General features: G+C 49.7%; 1 protein-coding gene across 1 annotated transcript in view; it reads right to left on the bottom strand.

Annotated features, from left to right (window-relative positions):
* Window positions 1-209: 209 nt before the first annotated feature.
* The window catches only part of HHATL (hedgehog acyltransferase like), a 36,628-nt gene continuing 12,507 nt past the window's right edge, over window positions 210-24,330 (bottom strand). Inside the window, exons 7-12 of the mRNA XM_074943443.1 lie at window positions 11,168-11,339; window positions 9,272-9,416; window positions 8,161-8,196; window positions 5,934-6,135; window positions 1,894-2,035; window positions 210-463 (exon numbers count right to left, since the gene is read on the bottom strand). Of these exons, the coding sequence (XP_074799544.1) occupies window positions 342-463; window positions 1,894-2,035; window positions 5,934-6,135; window positions 8,161-8,196; window positions 9,272-9,416; window positions 11,168-11,339 (819 nt within the window). The 3' untranslated portion in view covers window positions 210-341. The remainder of the gene's footprint in view (window positions 464-1,893; window positions 2,036-5,933; window positions 6,136-8,160; window positions 8,197-9,271; window positions 9,417-11,167; window positions 11,340-24,330) is intronic.

Below are 24,330 nucleotides of genomic sequence, written 5' to 3' on the forward strand. Positions count from 1 at the left end.
GAAGTTGTGGGCTCGAGATGCTGGGATCAGTGGGTGAAAACTTACTGCCTGTGTTATGCAGGAGGTCAGACCAGATGACCATAAAGGTCTTAGCATCTATTAAATGGATCTAAAATAACTTAGCCTGCCATCTGATCGGAGCATATTAAAAGCCTATTAAAGTCTTATGGAAAATCTTTATTTAAGCTAGGTTTTTATTACAGGTGGTTTGTACATGGGTAAGATACAGTCGCTTGATTGCAAATAATGCTGGAGAGCCCCATTTGCAGGGGTCTTGGTCTGGATGGCTTGGAGGAAGTGATGCTGCCACTGAGGTGTCTGGGCCAATCCTCTTCTCATCTCTATGCTGTCTTTTCTTTGTCTCGTTTCTCCTCTTCTATTGCCAGGAGGCGCTCCCTCTCCTTGATCAGCTGCACTCCACAGTAGGTGACGAACCAGATGGACAAGGTGCTCAGGGGGAAACCTGCGAGCCAGAGGGACAGACAGTCAGCTTGGCTTGGGCACTAATGCAAAGGGTGAGATTCTTCTCCAAAGCTAGTCTGAATGCAACTCAGCATCCTTGCTCGGTGTGGGACAGGTCCTGAGAGGTGATAAACATGGGGAATCATGTCTGTGCATGATCCACAGCCCACGGCAATCCATGGCACTCTTTCCATCGACTTCCCTGAGCTTTGGATCTGACCCCATCTGCACTCATCCATTGGGGTGGAGTTCTCCAGGGGTGGGCCCAGATCTGCCAAAGTAGCACGGTCTTCTATAAACCATGAGGCCCTCCCAGCTTTGAATCCTGTGGAAATACTTTCTCAGCTCCCCAAGCTCAGACGGACTCCTTCGTCCCACTTAGGGCTTGTCTGCACGACTGCGTAAGTTGATGTAAGTTACGTCGCTCAGGGGTGTGAAAAAGCCACCCTCCCTGAGCGCCGTAAGGTACATCAACTTAAAGCTCTGTTCACACCGTGCTATGTTGGTGGGACACGCTCCCTGCCAACATCGCTTCTGCCTCTCGTTGAGGTGGAGAGTAATTATGCCGATGGGAGAGCTTCTAGTACAGGGCCATAATTCCACTGGGCACGGGTCTGGCAGCGTTAGAAGCCACAACGGTTTCCATAGCAGAGAAAGAGAGATCTAGGCCCTGTGCCTGTTAAAACAGGACCTCTCAATGAGTAACATGACTAGCTCCGACAATGAACTCAGCCATCAGGAACTTCTGATGTTCTGAACCCCCCAGGTCACACGTTATCCCCCTCCTGAGCCCCAGTCAGTCCCGTGGGGGAGCCTGGAAGGGGACGGGACACCACTCAGTCAGCTACTTATAGCCCAGGCTGTTTCAACATGCTGCTGCCACCTCTCGGTGAGAAACACACCGTCAGGGTAAGTTATTAGGGGATGGGAGAATGAATGGGATTTAATAACAGAAGGGATCCAATACAGGTGCCTAAGAAGCTGTTAGAAATACAAGGCTGGTGAGGAATCATAGAATCATAGAAGATCAGGGTTGGAAGGGACCTCAGGAGGTATCTAGTCCAACCCCCTGCTCAAAGCAGGACCAATCCCCAACTAAATCAAGAGAGCATGTGTCTGCCAAATTCATGGGAATAGTAGCTGTAATGGAAGAAGGAGGAAGCGGGGAAATAAATCCCTGTTATTATTATTTATGTTGCAATAGCATTGACAGGTCTAAACCATGGTCAGAGCCGCACTGTGCTAGGCCCTGTAGAAACACGGCAAGAATGATGGTCCCTACCCCAAGGAGCATATATGCTAACGCCAAACGCTCCTCCCATTAAATCAGGGTGCCAGACTGGGGGGGCCGTTGGTTTGAGTTTGGTGTAGTGACTCCTGTACGCAAAGGAAAAGGGCTTGTTCATCTGAGGGAGACCAGAAGGGCTTTACCTGTCAGGAGGATTCTCTTGGCAACCAGCAGCGTGAAGTCCAGGCTGTTGAGGGCAAGGACGTTGTAGAGGACAATGGCCCAGAAGTTTGCAGCCCCGAAGATCCCTCTAATCCGCCGAGACATTGGCTCTGACATGTTGGCCTGCCCGGTGAAACAGAGGGATAGGAGTGTAAGGGGAGAGTGCTGCCTGCGAAGGGGAGTGGGATTTTTGTTAGCGGTGCTCTCTGAGAGCCCATCTTTCTATCTCAGGTTCCACGACTGTGGTATCTGAACACCACGCCATCTTTAGCCTCAGAGCATCCCCGTGAGGTACAATCGTGCTATTACCGCCATTATACAGATGGGGAACTGAGGTGTGCAGAGACTAAGGCCTCACTCCCACTGAGTTCAGTGGGCCCAAGATCATACAGGGAATCTGTAGTAGAGCAGGGAATCGAACCCAGGTGCAAACAACCTGAACCATCCTTCCTGTCTAGTCTTGTCGCTTCTCTCTCTGGCCCATTTGTTGTCTCCCTCCATTTGGCACTCAGGCTCCCAGTTCTGCCAGGTGTTGAGTCATGACGTCTATGGTAGCTGGGGGCACTCAGCACCTTCCAGGAGGGACTCCCGGGACTAGGGCTGCCAACCCTCCAGGATCGGCCTGGAGTCTCCAGGAATTAAAGATTAATCTTGAATTAAAGATGATGTCATGTGAGTCAATCTCCAGGAATATGCCCGACCAAAATTGGCAACCCTACCTGGGACTGGGCCTGCTGCCCACAAAGATCTGCTCTGTGTAAAGTACCCATAGCAGAGTGAGGATCCCCCTCGCTAATGGACGGTAGCGTGGGGCAACCAGGCTAATGCGTGAGCTGAGCCAGCCCGAAGCCACCACCTTCCATTCTGCGAGCACCAGCCTGCAATGGCGTTTGGTGCTCCGGACGGGATGGAGCCAGGATGGAGCTGGGGCAGCCGAGTCTGGCCAAGAGAGCAGAGACCCTAAGTAAATTTCATTGTGCTTCACGCTGGCTCATGCCCACGGCTGACGTGGTCACTCTCATTTTCCCTACGCTCTTCCCCCTGCCTCACGGCTGCCTTTGCCCCTCTCTCCTTCCTCTCCTGTGGCTGCCTGGGCCGTGGTGCTCTCTCCACCTCTCATAGCCACCTTGCCAAGCAAACCCTCCCCATTTCAGTGACCCCCACACCTGTCCTGGCCTGGATTATACCCCTGGGTCGTGTCCTGAGTTAGACTGTAGGCTCATCAGGACAGGGAGGCTGATGGGAGTGGAAGAATTCAGCACCTCCCATCATCAGGCAGGCAGACAGTCCAGGTTCACTCCATACTATAGCTACGTTGTTCTGCGATTCCTTCGGTGGGACAGGGCTGCTTTGCCACCCTCCCTTCTGGTCTCCAGAGAGGGAGCCTGGCCTGCAGAGGGGGGCATGGCTGGGATGTTGCTACGTGTGGCTGATCTCCAGTTGCTGGAATGGTTTTCTGGGGCCGTGGGCAGCCATGTGTAGAATGCAGCAGCGTTTAGGCTCTGTTCGCAGCCAGGGATCCCAGGACTGTGGGAGCACAAGGATGTGTTAAAACTTCTCCTCCGGTCCTGCACTGAGTCCCACTCAGGTAGACAAGGGAATGACCCAATGTTTGCAAAGTGCGTACTAGATGATGGGAGGGATTTTTTGCCTCTCCTGTGCATCTTAGTAATAGGAGGCTGCTTTGAGGCACGCTGCTATGGGCACGATCCTTTGTCATGATTGTTATTAGCACTGCCTGGAAGCTGTTAAGATTTAGAAAAACCTAAAGCCCCATGACAACAGCAGAATGTGATAGTCATTTGCACATAATCCTCAGTGCTGCTGCTGTGACTGGAGACAGGAAGTGGTTTTTACAGCAATCTTCAAAGAGAACTAGAAATCCCAGGACCCTTGGAGCTGAGAAGTATGGTGCCTTGGGCAATAAGATTTCTCTGGCTTTGTGGGTTATAATCTGGTTACAAGTTCAATTTGAAGAAGCAAGGGGATGGTTAGCTCTGAAGTGTTTCTTTGAAGCGCGTTGGTGTCAGGGCCGATGGTTTAGGTTTGGTAAAAACAACAGAAATGTTTCCCTGATGTGATTTCTTGCATCTTTCCCAGCAGCACCCTCCTACTGGCCACTAGCTCCCAGATTTAGATGGGGGTCACTGGTCTTTAGAACGGAGCGAAAAATGGCATTTCAGACCTGCGGGAAATTCCAATATTTCGATGTTTGTTTTCATCCCAGATCGGGATAAAAAGTTGAAATGTCAACCAAAAAAAAAAAAGTGCAGAATGAAAAAAGGTTCTGGAAAAATTCCATGCGGACACATTCAATGTTTTGTTTCTGGTGGGCATTAACTTTACTTCCACCTGAGTCGCTGTGGGTGCTTCAGGGGTTGTAGTTCTGGGTCCCTCAGTGCCCTCTCCATTTTCCCCTAGGAGAAGTTCCAGTTCTGTGGCTGGAATAACTCTCCCCTGAAGCACTGCAGCAGCTCAGGTGGGCTTTGGATCAGGCTCTGGGGGGAGGGAATTTGGACTTTGTGTGTGCATGTGGCTGCTCATGAACGTGGAGGACTTGGAGCACGAAGGCTGCCAGGCCGAACCCTTGTTGGTAATCCCAGCAGAGGCCATGGACTCTATGGCCATGGACTGAACTGCCCTCCCTGCCCTAGAGGTGATTCCCTTCAGCTCTACCAGCCTTTCAAAACCAAAATGAGCGTGATCTGAAGCATCCAAAGGGCTGTAGGTGGGAGGGATGGGGCTGTCACCCCTTCCCAGCCAAAGATGGGGAATGTTCCTGTGTTGGGGTGTATAGACCCTACGAGAGAACGGACACTAAGGCAACGTCTACGTAGCTCATGGCAGCGAGACGCCTAGCCCGGGACGACAGCCTCAGGCTGGCTCTACTGCGCGAAAATCAGCTGTGTAGACATTGTGGCTTGGGCTCTGAAGCCTAAGGAGGGGGTGGGTGTGAGACTCTCAGCTCTAGCCTGAGAGACAGCATTTACACAGCTGTTTTTAGCACGGTAGCGCGAGCCTGAGTCTGTTGACCCCCACGATGGGATGCTCATGTAGACATACCATAAAGGGTTAAAAAAGGGAGTGATCACCTCCCCAGCTGCACCTATGGGTCAGCTACGGACGGGGGGGATCAAAGGCTGCAGCCCAGCCAGAACAGGGGGGCTGGAGATCCAGAAAGCCCCAGGGTAGGGGCTCCATGGGGTCAGACAGGAGGAAGCTGCCCAGGAAAACCAGTTCTCTGCCAGAAGGGATTTGAAAAGATTATCAGGCAGGAGGAACCGTCAAGGCCATGAGGTAGGAAGCGGCCCAGGGAAGCAGTAGAAGATTTATGTAAACAAGTCCCTGACTACATCACCCAGGGTCCCTGGGCTGGGACCTAGAGGAGAGGGCAGCCCTGGGTGGTCCTCCTAGCCCCGCACAGAGTACAGACTGCTGAGAACCCTGACCAGAGATGGCAACAATAACAGGAATTCTCAACTTTGCCTTTGTGTTCCTGCTTTAACTTACTTCATTCCTGCCCTGTTGAAGAAAGAAGGGAAGACACCAGTAAAGGGGGCAGCCCCCAAAAGAGGGGATAAGAAGAGAGGCCCCAGGCCGAAAGCCCAAACTCCTGGGACTACTGAGAGAAGGTCCACTAAATAGACGGGAAGGACTTTGGGTGGGGCCAGACTCCTTTCAGTCCTGAAATGGGAGAGACGCACGTAACCCAGCCGGAGGACTGGGGTTACAGACGCAGACTGATGGATATAGGTTCCATCCCTGAACAAACTAAGGGAAACCGAGGCAGGGACGACAGCAGTACCGTGGCAGACTGCCAGGGAGTGCGGCAGTGTCGCGGTTCCTCAGTTACAGCTCCCCATTTGATCGGAAATCTAAAATGCTGTATGAAGCCAGCGTTTTGGGCCCCTAGGTGTAAACTGGTACAGCTCCCCTGAAGTCACACGTGTTCTTATCCATCTGTCACCCCAAATCAGATGATCCACCCCACTTGACGGCAGGTTGCCATTGAGTTTCTTACCTCCAGGCTGCCAAAGGGCTCCATCTGGAAACACTTCTGCACCCAGAGCTCGAAGTTGAGTCCGAAGCAGTTGCAGACAGACCAGATGTAAACGATCTCGCAGGGGCCCAGCCACAGGGTGGTGACAGCGAAGGTGCAGATGGTGGCCCGAAGCTCCTTCACAACAGCGTCGTGGTTCTCTCCAAGGTGATCGTACACATACCTAGGGGTCAATAGGATCAGTATTGTTTAGTGGAGATCTGCATTGTATTCCTGGTTTGGCCACTGGTCTGCTGGATGACCTTGGGCCATAGGCGCCGACACTGGGGGTGCTCCGGGGTTGGAGCCCCCAAGGGGGAAAAATAGTGGGTGCTCAGCACCCACCAGCCACAGCTGTCTGGTGGCCCAGGGAGGGGCTTGGGGAAGGGTGGAGAGCAGCAAGCGGCTGGTGGGCAGGGACCTTGGGGAGGGGGCAGAGTGGGGGCAGGCAGTGGCGGAATGAGGGTGGGGCCTTGGGGGCTGAGGCGGAGTGGGAGTGGGGGCTTGGGGCAGAGCAGGGGGGGTGGATCACTGGTGGGGAAAACTTAAACTTGGTGCTTTTGCCTTGGGCAAGTCTTGTCACCCCTCTGTGCCTCAGTTTCCCCATCTGTAAAATGGGGATGGTGGTCCTGGCCCTCCTTTGTGCTTTGGGAGCCAGGGATGGGAAGTGCTGTGTAAGAGCTCGTTGTCGTTTTTGTTGTTCCTCCAGCCCCTGGGCTAGAGCAGCAGCTCTGCAGCTTGAACAGAGAATTCCTCCCTGCGTTACTCTGTGGAGAGCGTTGGCTTCCAACCAAGTTACTCCAGGACTGTCTTCTGCAGGCGTTTTGTCTCCTGGGGATTGTACGGGAGGAGGAAGAATTTATAGAGGTGCCCTGGCAATGAAAGAGTTACATCTGCTGGGGAGTAAATGGTGGGGAGCTGGGGATGGCTGCTGTCTGGCACTGCGAGGGTTACACCCTGCTGTGGGGCAACTGGGAGGAGAGCCAGTAGGGAATCACTAAGACTTTTCATGGGGGTTTGCCCTGGGGATGGGATTCTGCAGCATGAGGGGCCGGGGCAGTGTTACTGGGGGGCTGACAGGACGGTGTCTGGGAAACCTCCAGCAATGAGTGTGTATCGTATCACTGTAATACAAGCCACTACAAAGCCCCTCTCGCTCTTCTCTCGCAAGGATATGGGTTTTACAATATACAGTTATTGTGACACCTCTTCCTAGGGGGGCCACGTGCTTGGTTTTTGACCAGAAAGGTGGGTTGAAAAGGGAACCTGATAGCGTCCAGTCAGATCTACTGACTGGACACACAAAGTCCAGTTACTGTGGGAGGGGGTGGTGGGGAGGTGCCGGGTCATTACCCACGCCAGCCCCTACTCAGCCGGGGCCGCCTCCTACCTGCATTGGGCGGCTGCAGTTCCCAGCCCCGGCTCTGCAGATGAATCCCTTCCAACCCCGGCAGGGGAGAGAGGGGAATAGCAATGAGCGACGGGGGACAGGGGAATAGGAGGAGATGTTTGCGGGGTCCTGGGGGGGACGAGGCGGGGCTGGGACGGGGCCTCAGGGGGACAATTCAGGGTGGGGAAGGTTCCGGCACTCCTGCTGGAGTGTCCAGTTTTTAAATATTACAAAGTTTGCAACCCTACCACCTCTCCATGTATGAACCATTTACCAGGCTCCCTGGTGCACAAACATTTAATCACAGACCACCTGACACTCTCCTCGCACAGTCACTAGCGTGTTATTGTTACTGAAAACAGCTGAAAGGCTGAGGAAGACATGGATGCAGCATAAGCCTTGGGATATGGTCAGAATGAGGTAACCAGAGATTTGGGGGGGCTGGATTTGGCGGAGTGAGAGAGAATCAGACTGGAGGCGAGCCGGGATAGAATTGTTCAGCAAAAAGGTTTGAGACAAGTTCTGGGTGGTGGTTCGTGTTGGTTCTTATTGTCTCCAAACCAGTTGGCTCAGCTCTTTTTTAAAAACTTTTTTAAAAAGCAGTCTTTAAAAAGACTGCCTGGATCACAGCTTAGGGAGCTGATCAGCAAAGAGATGAGAACTGAGATGCTTTAGGATTCTCTGTGACCAGAGTGAATAATGCTTAACATCCTTCTGCCGTCGAGAGCCAGTTACATTGCCATTCAGGGAGTCAGTCAGACCATGGAAGAGAAGGCCCCAAACCCCAGTGGAGATGACAGACCTCCAAAGAAGACTTACTTGCATAGCCAGTCGTTAATCCCTCTGTCAAAGTGCCTAAAATACAGATAGGCGAAATGAGAGAAAAACGTTAACATGGGAAGTGTTAACAATTGCATTATATTACATCTTCATTCAAAGACGTCTGCTCTCACTTGCACCCATTTTACACTGGTGTAATGCCATTGAACTTACTCCCGATTAACCAGTTTGTCTGCCAGGCGCAGAATACCAGTGTTAACTTTAACTGTCTCCGATGCAAATATTTCACCAAAGCATCTGATTTTGCAGTTATTTCTCTGCAAACGCCATTGAAGTGAATGGGCCACACTGGGACCTGGGCGTAAGCAGATGCCTCTTCCAGAGCCATCTCTGGGCCACTGACTTCAGTGATATAAACAGTGATGTAAGCTACATTTTGAAGTGGGCCAGAAAAGGGGGGTAATTCTCCTTTCACACCACTGTAACACTATGAATAGTTGGGAACAATCCGACGTTATCCTGACGGATCCACCATTGAAGCCGGAGGTGGGAAAGGTTTCATAGTTCACTGGCTGAATGTACCTCTTGGGGAAGGACGTTTTTCTGCATTTCCTATTGTCTAGTTTTAAAAATGTCATAGGTAATGGGACTTCCACCTCTTCCCTTTGGAGACTGTTCCACAGGATAATACATCTCCTTGTCGGGAAGTTCTCCCTGATATTCAGCCTACATGTCCCTTCTCTTCTGTCCATCCCATTACTCCTGCTTACATCCCCCTGGACAACACTCAATAATTTCTCTCCATCCTATGTGTTTACACCATTCTGGTATCAGTAGGCAGGGGTAATGGGCCAGATCCTCAGCTTGTGTAAATCAGTCTAACTCCATAGACTTGAGCAGAGAAATGACTGTTGACACCAGCTTAGGATCTGGGCCTATGGCCACATCTATCTAACTAGGTAACATATGTAGCATATGATCATTCTCCCTTCCTTTGCGACCTTAGCCAATAAGATCTTGGGACTATTTGACCAACTGGTTGCAAGGAGAGAGAAATGACAAAGCCGTGTTCCTTCTCAGTATATTTCCTTTGGACTGACTGGATGAGTCTCCTGCTGCCTGGGTCCATTAACATTTTAGATGCACTCACGTTTCTGCAAAGACGTAGAGCATGGTGATGCATTTCGGGGGCTGCGGCGGGTCCAGGTGATCCAACCTAGCAATGGTGTTGATAATTCCAAACATCACAGCAGCTTTCACCCAGTCATACACCAAGTTAGAGTAGGCCAGGCCAGCTGTATGGTACATAGCAAAAAAAGGAGTAAAGAGAACTGCCCAGTGAGAGGCAGGCAAACAGTAGCATGATCTAATATTAACACGAGAGCTCTGCAGAAGACAGAAGTTCTGTTCAGCGAAGGATTTTGTGATTTCGAAATCTGGCTTCGTGCTTAATAAGAACAGACCCCAGAGTTTTTGAAATTCTCTGGAAAGGAAAATTCAGAACAAAAATCATTTTGCGTCATTTGAAACGTGTTTCAAGACTGCCCTTTTTATTTTCTACTATGATACCCTACAAAATAAAAAAATTGAAATGAAAAGTGGTTTCAAACCAAAAAGTTGAAATGTTTTGTTTGGAACATGTCAAAATGGGATGTTTTCATAGTGTCAGAACTCCCCCCCTTCCCCCCCAGTTTTCTTCCAAACCAAAATTCCGGTGAAACTGACCCGATTTCACAAAGTCTTTTTATTTAGATGCACCTGCAAATTCTGACAGAATATGCATTTAACCCGTTCTAGTTAAGACAAGGTGGCTCTCTTTTCCTCTGGGGTCCAGACCTCATATAGAAGTAACTTGGATTGTGAGCTCTTTTGAGGAGGGATTGTCTTTTTGTTGTGAATTTGTATGGCACCTAGCACCACGGGGTCCTGGTCCGTGACTGCGGTTCCTAGTCACTGCCATAATACGTAAATAATAATAATAATTAATAATAGGCTTAGGACTCTGCTACTTCCTCTGAGCTAGCAGACCTGGTCTTTTCAACTCAAGCAGTAGAGGCTTGTGCTTTTATACCTAAAACTCCTGGATTTGGTTCCTGCATATGATCCATCGAGGAGAATGGTTATAGTAGCACCTGCCAGCCATCTCAGCACCGGTATCAGCGGTTAACACAGGCATCACACTTTAAAACAAACCAAAGTTTGTTTTTATTCCATTCTCAAACCTTCCTGTAAGTTCAGAGGCTGAGCTTTGGCCTCGTTCTGGTCTCAGAAAGCACCCTGGCAAGTGCACCTTCCACCGGAAATGTACCTCCAGGCTCAGCCAGGGGCAAGTTTTCTCTTTATCTGGTTGTTGCCCGTGGCGCTTGAGTCAAGGCTCTGCCTCCTGTGACACCTCGGCCTGTGTCCACACACCCACATAAGAGGCCCGATTCTGCTCCCGGTTACATCAGTGCGGATCTGGAGCCACGCCACTGAAGTTCTCTGCGTTTTACCCTCTGGTGGCCTCATGTGCTCAAGCTGGCGGGGCTGAGACCAGAAGCTCAGACTCTGGCCCCGCGAATACAGAGTCACGATAAAGAGTGGGGAAGCCGTTGTTGAACACGACAGTGGATACTTTGACGGTGTCTCTTGTTGTCTTATAACTTTTGCCCAGGCGCACCCTGGCCAAAATGTTCTTACGTGGCCACGAATTCTGGGTTCCCGGGTGCCCCATTCGAGACACCTTGGGGCTGATTTTCAGAGGTGCTGAGCTCCCACGATTCTCACTGAGATCAATGGGAGCTGCTGGGTGCTCAGCACTTCTGCATACTAGGGCCTTTTTACTTTAGCTGCCTAACTAATGATTTAGCTGCCCAACTTCAAGCATCCACGGTTAACCATTTTGGCCTTGATTTATCTTCCCTTATTACATGACATTACTCAGGCACCTGAATAAAAATATTAGTTAACATTTCAGACTCGAGAGGTTCCTAAACCTGCTAAAATCAGAGACAGCCAATAAGCAATTAAGGGCCAGGAATGAAAGGTGGTTCTCTGGGTCACTCACCTAAAGCCCAGTCCGAGAGCCGAGTCACGAACTTCACGTCCGCAGGAAGGGTCAAGATGTAGAAGAAGTGGAAAAACACATCCACAGCGACGATTGCTCCCAGGTGGAGAAAAGCGTGGACGCGAATGTTCCACATCTCATTGTCTTTGCGTCTCAGCTTGCTGGTGCTTACCTGTTGGGAAGACGAGCATGGGAAGGGTTGAATTGAAAGGGACGCATTTGCTATGCTACCCAGAGAATGTGCTGAGAGTAAAACAGCCACCTTTGGCCATCTCTAGTAGAATTTCCCCAGCCTGCCTGAAGCCTTGTCTACACTGGGGTTTTGCCCCAGTTTGAGCCATCGGTGGCCGCTGTTGGTGCATCTGCACCAGTGCAAATGCTGAGTGTGCACAGGGTAACCTGCTAAAAGTTGATACTAATGCAGTTTAACCCCACTGTCAAGCAGTCCACTGATGCAAAATAGCAGTTTTGCCTGTCTGCATTGGCAATGGGTGCGGCTGAGCTCTGATGACTGTGGCGAGGGCAAATCCAAGCACAGAGGTAATGACTCCTTTTGGACAGAGCGTGTCATTTGTAGGCTACGGCCTTGCTGGTGTGCGAGAAACAGCAACAGAGCTGCTGATACGCTCTTCTGGGCAGGGATTGTGTCCTTCAGTTCTGACAAGTGCAGTGCACTCCCATGGCACTAACACAACGAAATGGAAACAGTACATCATTCATTGTAAGGACGATCTTGAGTTTTTTATTTCGTCAGTGATCTGGAAAAAGGGGATGAACTGGTGATCTCAAGGGAAATGTCACAACACGGAGAACCATTTGAGGGGGAATAAGTGCTTAAAGGGATTGGTTAAAGCTTAACCTCAGACCTAGATTGTGGCAGACTCTCTGCATGGGTAGGAATGTGGCAAGGGACACACACAGCTCTGCATGCCCTTTGCAAGGGCCAGTCACAGTAATGATTCTTACACTCAAAAGAGCATGGTGACTTGGTCATGCCACCTGGTGTATTACTCACCCCAAAGGCAGCAGGGAGAAAGCAGCCTCCAAGCTCCCCTCCATGTGCTCCCTACACAGGCTAGCTGGTTGGGCATGACAGTGCAGGGGGTACACAGTGATCTGTGTGCACCAAGAAAACAGCGAGGAGTCTGGTGGCACCTTAAAGACTAACACAGTTATTTGAGCATAAGCTTTCGTGGGTAAAGACCCCACTTCTTCAGATGCATGGAGTGAAAATTACAGATGCAGGCATAAATATACTGGCACATGAAGAGAAGGGAGTTACCTTACAAGTGGAGAACCAGTGTTGACAGGGTCAATTCAATCAGGGTGGATGTGGTCCACTCCCAATAATTGTTAAGGAGGTGTCAATTCCAGGAGAGGGAAAGTTGCTTTTGTAGTGAGCCAGCCACTCCCAGTCCCTGTTCAAGCCCAAATTAATGGTGTTAAGTTTGCAAATGAATTGTAGCTCTGCAGTTCCTCTTTGAAGTCTGTTTCTGAAGTTTTTTGGTTGCAGGATGGCTACTTTTAAATCTGTTATAGAATGTCCAGGGAGAGTGAAGTGTTCTCCTACTGGCTTTTGTACGTTACCGTTCCTGATGTCCGATTTGTGTCCATTTATTCTTTTACGTAGGGACTGTCCGGTTTGGCCAATGTACATGGCAGAGGGGCATTGCTGGCACATGATGGCGTATATCACATTAGTAGATGTGCAGGTGAATGAGCCCCTGATGGTGTGGCTGATGTGGCTGGGTCCTATGATGGTGTCGCTAGAGTAGACATGGGGACAGAGTAGGCAATGGGGTTTATTACAGGGATTGGTTCCTGGGTTAGTGGTTCTGTTGTGTGGTGTGTGGTTGCTGGTATTTGCTTCAGGTTGGGGGGCTGTCTGTAAGCGAGGACTGGCCTGTCTCCCAAGGTCTGGGAGAGTGAGGGATCGTTTTCCAGAATAGGTTGTAGATCGTTGATGATGCGCTGGAGAGATTTTAGCTGGCGGCCGTACGTGATGGCCAGTGGTGTTGTGTTATTTTCCTTGTTGGGCCTGTCCTGTAGTAGGTAACTTCTGGGTACCCATCTCGCTCTGTCAATCTGTTTCCTCACTTCTCCAGGTGGGTACTATAGTTTTAAGAATGCTTGATAAAGCTGCAGAGCTACAATTCATTTGCAAATTTAACACCATTAATTTGGGCTTGAATAGGGACTGGGAGTGGCTGGCTCACTACAAAAGCAACTTTCCCGCCTCCTCATCAGTTATTGGGAGTGGACCACATCCACCCTGACTGAATTGGCCTTGTCACCACTGGTTCTCCACTTGTAAGTTAACTCCCTTCTCTTCACGTGCCAGTATATTTATGCCTGTGTCTGTAATTTTCACTCCATGCATCTAAAGAAGTGGGGTTTTTTACCCACGAAAGCTTATGCCCAAATAAGTCTGTTAGTTTTTAAGATGCCACCGGACTCCTCGTTGTTTTTGTGGATACAGACTAACACAGCTACCCCTCTGATACTTGTGTACACCAAGTTGCTCTGGCATGCACAGTCCCGGCTGGTCCTCCTGCTGGGACAGGGTGACTTCACTCTGACCCTCTGCTTCAGTGGGCTTTTTAGAATGGCCATTGCACTGTGTGCATATTCCCTGACAGCAGTTTCACTGCCGTGCAGCGAGTGTTGTAATAAAGGAAGGGAAGGGCTGGAAGCCCCGTCACCACACTGGACAAGGCTCTCTGGAATCCAGAGCAGGGGAGAATCCTGCATCAGTTGGGGCTGCTCTTTTCCCTCTCTGATTTCGGGGGCTCACTGGTGTGCTCTGCAGTAACAGTCGGTGCTATTCCTCCCAGTCCCTGCAGCCTCCCTTGAATATTGGAATATAATAATGATCATGACAAGTGTTTAAGATTATGCCTTGGCTCTCAGCAGCTCCGTAAAATTGCTGCTGAATAAGAAATCCGCTTATATTCACTATGATTTCTTCATTCCCCACGGGGCGGAAGTTCTCGGAAAGCACTTTGGCGGCAGCTGTAATAGCCCAATCGACAGAAACAGATGATTTCCAAGGATTAAAGCATTGGCCAGCATCGCTTGTGTATGTTACTCTCACTCTGCCTTTGCTATCGGCCTGCAAGCAGCCAGGCTGTCAGGAAATGAAGAGGCTTCCAAGCATAGGACCAGAGAAGGCACTGGAGTTTAATCCGGCGGGGATCAGCTGTTACTGGCTGGTTATCCCAGGCAGCTGTCATTTCTCCCCTCTAACAACGGGTTCTGGGACATTGAGGTCTAAGAGGAAACATCTGTGACGCAATGCAAGGGGCTTCAGCGAATCACAAGGGCCTCCGCTTATCTCTGTTTCCAAAGCCATCCCTACGTCACGGGCTGGGCGTTGGGCTGGATGGAACTCCTGACTCAGCGTTCCCATGGATACCGCATGCAACATCCTTCCAGGTGATTCACCCCACTGCGGGATGAAGGTCAGCTGCCTTCTATTTGCGCTCAGGGACAGTGCAGAGCCTAGCTGAGAGGAAGGCTGGTGCAGAGGTTAGGACTCCAGTGTGGGAGGTAGCAGACTGGGGTTGAGTCTCTGAGCCACCACAAACTTCCAGTCTGACCTTGGACAACTCACTTAGCCGCTCTGTGCCTCAGTTTCCCCCTCCGTACAATGGGAATAGTAGCCCTGCCCTGCCTCTCAGGGGTGCTGTGACAGCACGTTAAAGAGTGTGAGGCCAGCAGAGGTCATGTTAACTGTGGCCATATAAGCCCTTTCAATAGATTATCAGCGTGGAGGTGGTACCAGTGCCAGTGACTGACAAAGACCCTGTTTTCACTTGCTTTGGGCTGAAATTTGCCACACAGGGCATCTGCCTCAGGCGGAATGACTTCCGGAAAGTGTCGGCTCACATGGCTCAGCAGTGTCTCAAAATGAGGCTGGGGGGGATTGGAAATACGTTGTTTTACCCAGGGTTAAAAAATTTCTGGTGATCTTTCATTTGAGAAGCTCTAGCGCCCCCCAGCTTTGGAGCAGGCACTAGAAATTTGACAGGAGCATGGCCTTTGCCTCAGGAAGGCGCTCCGGGCTGGGGCCGTGGGGTTTAGAGTGCGGGAGGAGGCTCTGGGCCGGGGCAGGGGGGTTGGGGTGCGGGAGGGGGTGAGGGCTCCAGCTGGGGGTGTGGGCTCTGGGGTAGGGCCGGGGATGAGGGGTTTGGGGTACAGGAGGGGGCTCTGGGCTGGGGCCAAGGGGTTCGGAGTGCAGGAGGGGGCTCCAGGCTGGAGTTTGGGTGTGGGAGGAGGCTCAGGACTGGGGCAGGGGGTTGGGGTGTGGGATAGGGTGCAGGATGCAGGCTCTGGGAGGGAATTTTGGTGTGGGAGGGATCTCAGGGCTGGGGTAGGGGGCTGTGGCAGCGGGAGAGGGTTTGGGGTGCAGGCTCCGGGCAGCGCTGACCTCAGGCGGCTCCTGGGAAGTGGCCAGCATGTCTGTCTGGCTCCTAGGCAGAGGTGCGACCAGGCGGCTCTGTTCCCGGCCAAAGGAAGCTGCGGAGCTGGCGCTTGGGGCAGGGGGCAGTGCACAGAGCCCCCGTGGCCACCTCTATGCTTAGCAGCCAGAGGGAGGTGCCAGCTGCTTTCCAGGAGCCACATGGAGCTGGGCAGGCACTCTGCCTGCCCTGCTGTGGGTGGTGAACCGGACTTTTAACAGCTTAAAGGCCTGGGATAGGAGATGGGCAACAGCTTCACCCCAGGCTGCCTCTGAGAACCTGATAGGGAGACAAAGGAAGACTGCAAGCCCTGGAGATTAAGGGCTGATGGACTGAGCTAATTTGAGATGGATAGAGGGAGACCAGTTAGCAGAAAGCTGGGACCTCTAGAGACTGCCACAACAAGAGTTGACACTGAGGCAGGGATAGAATCCAATTCTCCAGGGTGGTATTCAACCGGATAGAATTTCCTGGGCAGGGTCCGGTGGGCAAACTAGTAAGTGATCATGTAATTAAAGATTGACTCATTACAGATACATACAAAGGTATTTGGTATTTTCTAGCTTTTCAGTACTTGACTTTGCAACCTTAACCTTAGTTTAGGTGTTTTGTATGCAATTTTCTAAGCTGTTGAACAAGCAAACTGACCTGTCCCTGTATGCCTCTCCTCCTATCTTCCTCCCATCCAGGCTCCTATCCATCCCCGGTGCCTTCTGCCCTCTCCCCCTCTGCTCCTAACTGCCCCTCCTCCTCCACTTTTACTCCTAGCCACTCCCTCCCCCTCTGTACCTATTCTACTTCCCCTCTCCCACGGAGCTCCTGCCCACTTCCCTCTCTGCACCTACCCAACCCCCCATCCCCTGGTTCCGTCCCTCTCTCCATTGGTGTCCACCCACTGCTTCCCATCCAAACAGCTGCTCCCCTCTTCTGCTCCTATCCAATCCCCCCAACCCTGGCTCCTGCCCCTTTTCCCTTCTATCCATCTCCCCACCATGGTTCCTGCTACGGTTGCCAGGCATCCGGTTTTCAGCCGGAACGCCCGGTCAAAAAGGCACTGTACAGACACGTAGTAAAGCACAATCCTATCACCGGTGCAGGTGTAGCAGTGATAACACCCATGGGAAATTAAAATTCCCCAGTGTACACACATCCTTACCCTGTCAGCTCTTTGGGGGAAGGGACCGAGTCTTTCTTTGATTTTTCTGATGCACCCATCCCATCTTTGGGTATTATGCAATCGTTATTATTATTATATTATTATTTGTTAGTACCAACAATATTTCAGCATCCTGCATCCCATAGATGGCGCCATTGTGCAGCCCACCATTTCTGAAAGGGGAAATGGCGGCTGGGGTGGGAGGAGACGTCTTGTGTTTTAGGCAGCATCAAAACATGTCGTCTGGGAGATTCTGGAGGGCTTGGTATTGCCTGGAGGGGAAGTGTTGAGCAGTAGGCCATAAGAGAGAGGAAAGTTCAGCTCTGACAAGCTGCGATGAGGTCAGGCCTTGGCAGCTTTTAGCGCATCAGGGCCTACAGCAGAGTATGCCAGGGCTGTGGAAAAGCAGGCTTTGTGTCTGTGGGCAAGCTAGGCCCTGAATATTGCCCCATGCAGTCTCATTCATCTGAATGGAGCTAGGGAGGCGTGGCATCTAAATGGACAACTCAATGCAACAATGCACATCAAAGCCAGGCCCAAGTTTGGATAATGGGGGGGGGGAGAGGGGTGGTTGGGCAGATGGGAGGATTTCAGAGATGCAAGTTTCTGATGTATTAATGGGTCAAGTCCTGAGGCCCTTACTCAGTTTTTATGCAGGGAAAAATCCATTGCAATCAATGCACTTTATAAACATTGGTCAATTCAGCCTTAGAGCATCCCTGAAAGTTCCTAGATTTAAAGGCTTGAAGGGACCGTTAGACTATCTAGGCTGAGAGCTTGTCTACGCTTACAATGCTTTAGCAGCACAGCTGCGCCGCTGTAATGCTTCAGTGTAGACAGGACAGAGTTTGCCCACAGGAGGGATTCTCCCATCGGAGCAGGCAATCCACCTCCCTGAGAGGCGGTAGCTAGGTTGACGGAAGAATTCGTCCATTGACCTAGCTTTGTCTACACAGGGACTTAGGTTGGCTTATCTACACCCCTCAGGGGTGTGGATTTCTCACACCCCAAGCGATGTAGTTATGCTGACCTAATTTTCCAGTGTAGACCAGGCCTGAGTTAATTGGTATGACCAGTACACCCAATTTACAGGTGGATAAACTGAGAACCAGAGAGGCTAAGTGACTCCTCAGAAGTCATAGAGCCAGTTAGTGGCAGAGTCAGGAGCAGGGCTGGTTCTAAGGGTGGACAAGCAGGGCAGTTGCCCTGGGTGCCAACTTCTGGGGGGAGGGAGGGTGGCGAACAGCTGTACCACTTGTCTTTTTTTGCTCCCCTCTAACTGGCCAGCTGCATTTTGTTTTTGTTTTTCTCTGCCACTGCAAGGGGTGGGAGAGTAGGGGTGCCAAAAAAGTTTTCACGTTGGCCGGCCAAACAGCTGGGGCCGCTCCTGGCCAGAAGTGAGCCCCGGAGTCCTGACACTGTGTTCCTGGCTCCAACCATGAGCTCTCATTGCCTCCCCAAAATAGCCCTCAACGACCTGCTATCATTAACGCTATAATAAAGTGTGTAAGTTGCCACGGCAAGTTCAAAATGTAATAAGGACCTTCAGGGCCAGATTTTCAGCCAGCCTCCTAAGGATAAGGGCAGAAGAATCTGTCGCATGTCCATTTAGCATGGAGGTCTTGCAGGTGCAGCTGGAGAGTCTGTGGAAGATATTCAGAGGGGGTAGCCGTGTTAGTCTGTTTCAGGAAAAACAACGAGGAGTCTTGTGGCACCTATGCTCTAATAAATTTGTTAGTCTTTAAGGCGCCACAAGACTCCTCGTTGTTTTTGTGGAAGATATGCTGACCTAGCTTGTTAGGCATGTATATAGGTTATTATATATATATATATATATATATATATATATATATATATATATATATATATAGGTTATATAGGATCTAACTAGCTATGCCTTCTGCAGTCGTGTGCTACTGCAGCTGTGTTTATCTCCTGCTGTATGTTTGGCTTGCTTGTGAATTTCCCTTTATTTTCTCTAATAATCCCTCCTTTTTTTTTGTTTTTAAAGGCAATACCATTGGCGAGGGGCCTTGGGGAGAAGCAACATGAACTCAGAGGAGGCTGCTCTGGAGAGAGGTAGATCTGAGCACTTGATCCAGGGTGAAGGACCACTTCCTCCCTAAATATGGGCTCAGTGCAGGAAGCACTGGGTGAAATTCTATGCCTTTTGCTATGCAGGAGGTTGGACTAGATGATCTTGATGGTTCCTTTGGTTTTTTTGAGTCTGTGAACCAGTCTGCAGGGGATGAAACAAAACGGCACTGACATAGGCCAGCGTGGGTGTGGGGTGAATCTAAAAATGTAGGAGTCACGAGGTTGGTGGCACTGAATAATTAAAAGGCTTAATTACAGCCTCACATGGAATGTCGGGCCAATTTCTGCTCTCCGTGACACCACTGCACAGATGGAGTAATTCCACTGGTATCAGTCAGCCAATTCTGGATTTACCCCAGTGAAAACGAGCGCAGGATGTGGTCATAGAATATAAGGTTTGGAAGGGACCTCAGGAGGTCATCTAGTCCAACCCCCTGCTCAAAGCAGGACTAATCCCCAACTAAATCATCCCAGTCAGGGCTTTGTCAAGCCTGACTTTAAAAACTTCTAAGGAAGGAGATTCCACCACCTCCCTAGGTAACGCATTCCAGTGTTTCACCACCCTCCTAGTGAAAAAGTTTTTCCTAATATCCAACCTAAACCTCCCCCACTGCAACTTGAGACCATTACTCCTTGTTCTGTCATCTGCTACCACTGAGAACAGTCTACATCCATCCTCTTTGGAACCCCCTTTCAGGTAGTTGAAAGCAGCTATCAAATCCCCCCTCATTCTTCTCTTCCGCAGACTAAACAATCCCAGTTCCCTCAGCCTCTCCTCATAAGTCATGTGTTCCAGTCCCCTAATCATTTTTGTTGCTCTCCGCTGGACGTTTTCCAATTTTTCCACATCCTTCTTGTAGTGTGGGGCCCAAAACTGGACACAGTACTCCAGATGAGGCCTCACCAATGTCGGCTAGAGGGGAACGATCACGTCCCTCGATCTGCTGGCAATGCTCCTACTTATACATCCCAAAATGCCATTGGCCTTCTTGGCAACAAGGGCACACTGTTGACTCATATCCAGCTTCTCGTCCACTGTAACCCCTAGGTCCTTTTCTGCAGAACTGCTGCCTAGCCATTCGGCCCCTAGTCTGTAGCGGTGCATGGGATTCTTCTGTCCTAAGTGCAGGACTCTGCACTTGTCCTTGTTGAACCTCATCAGATTTCTTTTGGCCCAATCCTCTAATTTGTCTAGGGCCCTCTGTATCCTATCCCTACCCTCCAGCGTATCTACCTCTCCTCCCAGTTTAGTGTCATCTGCAAACTTGCTGAGGGTGCAATCCACACCATCCTCCAGATCATTTATGAAGATATTGAACAAAACCGGCCCTAGGACCGACCCTGGGGCACTCCACTTGATACCGGCTGCCAACTAGACATGGAGCCATTGAACACTACCCATTGAGCCCGACAATCTAGCCAGCTTTCTATCCACCTTATAGTCCATTCATCCAGGCCATAGTTCTTTAACTTGCTGGCAAGAATACTGTGGGAGACCGTGTCAAAAGCTTTGCTAAAGTCAAGGAATAACATGTCCACTGCTTTCCCCTCATCCACAGAGCCAGTTATCTCGTCATAGAAGGAAATTAGATTAGTCAGGCATGACTTGCCCTTGGTGAATCCATGCTGACTGTTCCTGATCATTTCCTCTCCTCTAAGTGCTTCAGAATTGATTCCTTGAGGACTTGCTCCATGATTTTTCCAGGAACTGAGGTGAGGCTGACTGGCCTGTAGTTCCCAGGATCCTCCTTCTTCCCTTTTTTAAAGATGGGCACTACATTAGCCTTTTTCCAGTCGCCCGGGACTTCCCCCGATCGTCATGAGTTTTCAAAGATAATGGCCAATGGCTCTGCAATCACATCTGCCAACTCCTTTAGCACTCTCAGATGCAGCGCATCCGGCCCCATGGACTTGTGCTCGTCCAGCTTTTCTAAATAGTCCCGAACCACTTCTTTCTCCACAGAGGGCTGGTCACCTCCTCCCCATGCTGTGCTGCCCAGTGCAAGAGTCTGGGAGCTGACCTTGTTTGTGAAGACAGAGGCAAAAAAAGCATTGAGTACATTAGCTTTTTCCACATCCTCTGTCACTAGGTTGCCTCCCTCATTCAGTAAGGGTCCCACACTTTCCTTGACTTTCTTCTTGTTGCTAACATACCTGAAGAAACCCTTCTTGTTACTCTTAACATCTCTTGCTAGCTGCAACTCCAGATGTGATTTGGCCTTCCTGATTTCACTCCTGCATCCTCGAGCAATATTTTTATACTCTTCTTGTAAGCTTCTTTTTTGTTTTTAAGATCAGCAAGGATTTCACTGTTAAGCCAAGCTGGTCATCTGCCATATTTACTATTCTTTCTACACATCGGGATGGTTTGTCCCTGTAACCTCAATAAGGATTCTTTAAAATACAGCCAGATCTTCTGGACTCCTTTCCCCCTCATGTTATTCTCCCAGGGGATCCTGCCCATCAGTTCCCTGAGGGAGTCAAAGTCTGCTTTTCTGAAGTCCAGGGTCCGTATTCTGCTGCTCTCCTTTCTTCCCTGTGTCCCCTGTGTTGACGTCACATCATATCACATTTTCAATCTTGCACAGGAGAACTTATGTGGCAGCAGCTGTGCAGGTTGCAAATGGTGTTTGACTGGGAGTTCCCCAGGGATAGTAATTAGTGGATGTGTGAGGTTGGCCTTGGATCTGGCAGTCGGCGTCATGTCTGCTTTGCGTGGAAGTGAGAAAGAACGGACCGTAGATGTCAGGTGGGTTGAGCATACGCTTTGCGAGGAACACTAGAATTAACTTGGAGAAGTTATTTACTGCACTGTGTGTCACTTATTGGAGACAGATAAGGCTCAGCCCTGTAAGATGCAAACTGAGCATCCTCAATTCCTATTGACTTCATTAGCAGAGGAGGGTGCAACGAAACCTCTCATCAACAGGGTTTGAACCCAGAACCTTATGCATCAAACACAGATCTCTACCTTTGGAGACAAAATGTAACTCTGTTAGCTGGCAGCAACATCAGGCTGTTCTCCTCAATGGTGGGTCGCCCCCTAGAGTGAGCTACAACACCTAATTACGTTACCAGGGCACTCAGCACTTCGCAGGAAGTGGTGCAGACTGAGAAAACAGCTAGGTGGCTGGGATTTGGCCACTTACGTGATGAAGCATAAGGCTGTCTGTAAACAACGTGGCCTGAACACACAAGTCCAGTGACAATGTCGTCATTATGCAGTGCCATGTTGAATCTGCAAGATCGGCATTCTGGTTTAGTCTTCAAAACTAAAGAGACACTGTCAAGATGCAAAAGACATTTTTGCCTGCATCGCTAATACCAATACAGGGTGATAAAAGGGAAGAGTTTGTTTAGCCATTTATTCTGTTTTATGGTATGTACGTCACTCCACTTGGGCAATGAGGATACACTAGTCAGTTTCACTTTCTAGTTCTTCTGCCTCAGCACCAATGCGGCCACGTTTGAGTTTCCATCCCTGCAGGGAAGCATTTACCAGCCCCATGTTTTCACTGAAATTTTTTTGAATTAATTAAAAGATTTCTATTTCCGTTAGGTTTTATCGAATGTTTTTGGGTTCAGACTCTGAATTTTAGACCTCCAGTCGACAGTCTTCCTTTAAAAGAAAATTAAAGGGGGGCTGATTAATAGTACATGATCTGCCCTCATTCTTGGCTGTGTTGGGGAGTGGATTTTTTTCCTAGCCTTTTTGGGGGGAGAAATGGGGGGAAAAAAAGAACTGGCTGTGATGTGGGGGGTGACAGTGAGCACAGTGCTGCTATGTGGCTTTGCATTTAAATATCTCACACTGCACAGATGCCAGCTGGGTTCCTGCACTGGGAATGCATCTCTTTCAGGTTTCAAGGCCCCCCTCAAAAAAGGAAAAAGGAAACAGCATATGCTTGTTCCAAGGCTTAACATTTCCATCTTATTTGGTGTCCTACTGAGTTGTGGGTTCTGTTTCTCCTTTTTGAACAGACAGTTGGGTATCAGCCAATGACTAGGATGACTGGATGATTGCATACATTTGGAAGTTCTCCTTGCAAACACAAGTTCTTTGTTGCACCAACATGTAATATATGTATGTGCGTTAGTGTATGTATAGATACACACGTATGTACGTATATACAGACACAGGAGTAGGATAGGAGGAGCAGGAGGAACTCATATATTTAGTTGCCAAGCCACTTCCCATTATAAAAATTCTTTTGTCCGTTTTTAATTTATTTATATATAGATAAATGGCTTGATTTTTCTGCACCTTAGAATATCTACATCTCCCATTAACTTCAGTGAGGCTACGGGCACTCAGCACCTCTGAAAATCAGGCCTATATAAAATGTAGCTCTGTGTAGCTCAAAAGCTTGTCTCTCTCACTAACAGAAGTTGGTCCAATAAAAGATATTCCCTCACCTTCCTTGCCTCTCTAGACTGCAATTCTGTCTTGTATGAAGGCTTATAGTGTCTGTCGGTTGCAGCAGCTAGAGGGTGACGTGATCACGTGTCTTAGACTGCCTAAGCAGGTCTGACATTCCATCCATTAGAGGGCAGTGTTGCATGCACACATTGTGGGAGGATGGACAGACACAAAGATGTGACACACAGAGGGACGGAAACAGATAATATGTCTGGTCCACAGTGGGGCCCACGTGGCAGCTGCAGAATGTGTGACCATGTGCACATGGGGATAACTGCATGTACAAATGGGAATTTGTAGGGGCAGCTAACTATCTGCACACCTCTGAGTACTTTGCAGGTGCAACTTCTGTCTGTCATCTAGGTTGTCATCTGGCCCCCATAGTACCTCAGCTCCTCACAAACAATGAATTTATTCTTGCAACACCCCTAGGAAGTAAAGAAGAATTATCATCCCCATTTTGAAGATGGGAAACTGAGAGACAGAGAAATTAAGTCCAAAGTTGCACAGTGAGTCTGTGGCGAAGCCAGGAATTGAACCAAGATCCTCGTCCAATGACTTCACCACAAGAACACACTTCTTCATATATTTTTGGTAGAAACAGCTCAGCTGAAAACTTGACCCAGTGGTGCTGAGTTTTAGAAACAGCTTCTTGTTTTGCATCTGGAATTTTGTTCCATTATCTAATAGCAGGCGCAACTGATGTCAACCTGATGTCTAGCCACTGCTTAATTTGTGCCAGGGCTGAGCCCTGGCACCTCTAGGCTTGGCAATTCATAGTCTTGGCACCTCTGGGCTTGCTGCATCAGAATGTAAAAAAATTGCTTGAGCCCTGGCACCTTTTTCATCCTGCTTTGAGCAGGGGGTTGGACTAGATGACCTCCTGAGGTCTCTTCCAAACCTGATCTTCCATGGTTCTGTGATAACTTAAGCACTGTGTCAAGCTACCTGACTTGTGCCCTCAAATCAGGTAAGTGTATGTCTAAATGAAACCGACTGTGCCAGCAATTATTCGTGGGAGTAAAACTAC

This window comes from Natator depressus, chromosome 2 (assembly GCF_965152275.1).
Source record: "Natator depressus isolate rNatDep1 chromosome 2, rNatDep2.hap1, whole genome shotgun sequence".
NCBI lineage: Eukaryota > Metazoa > Chordata > Testudines > Cheloniidae > Natator > Natator depressus.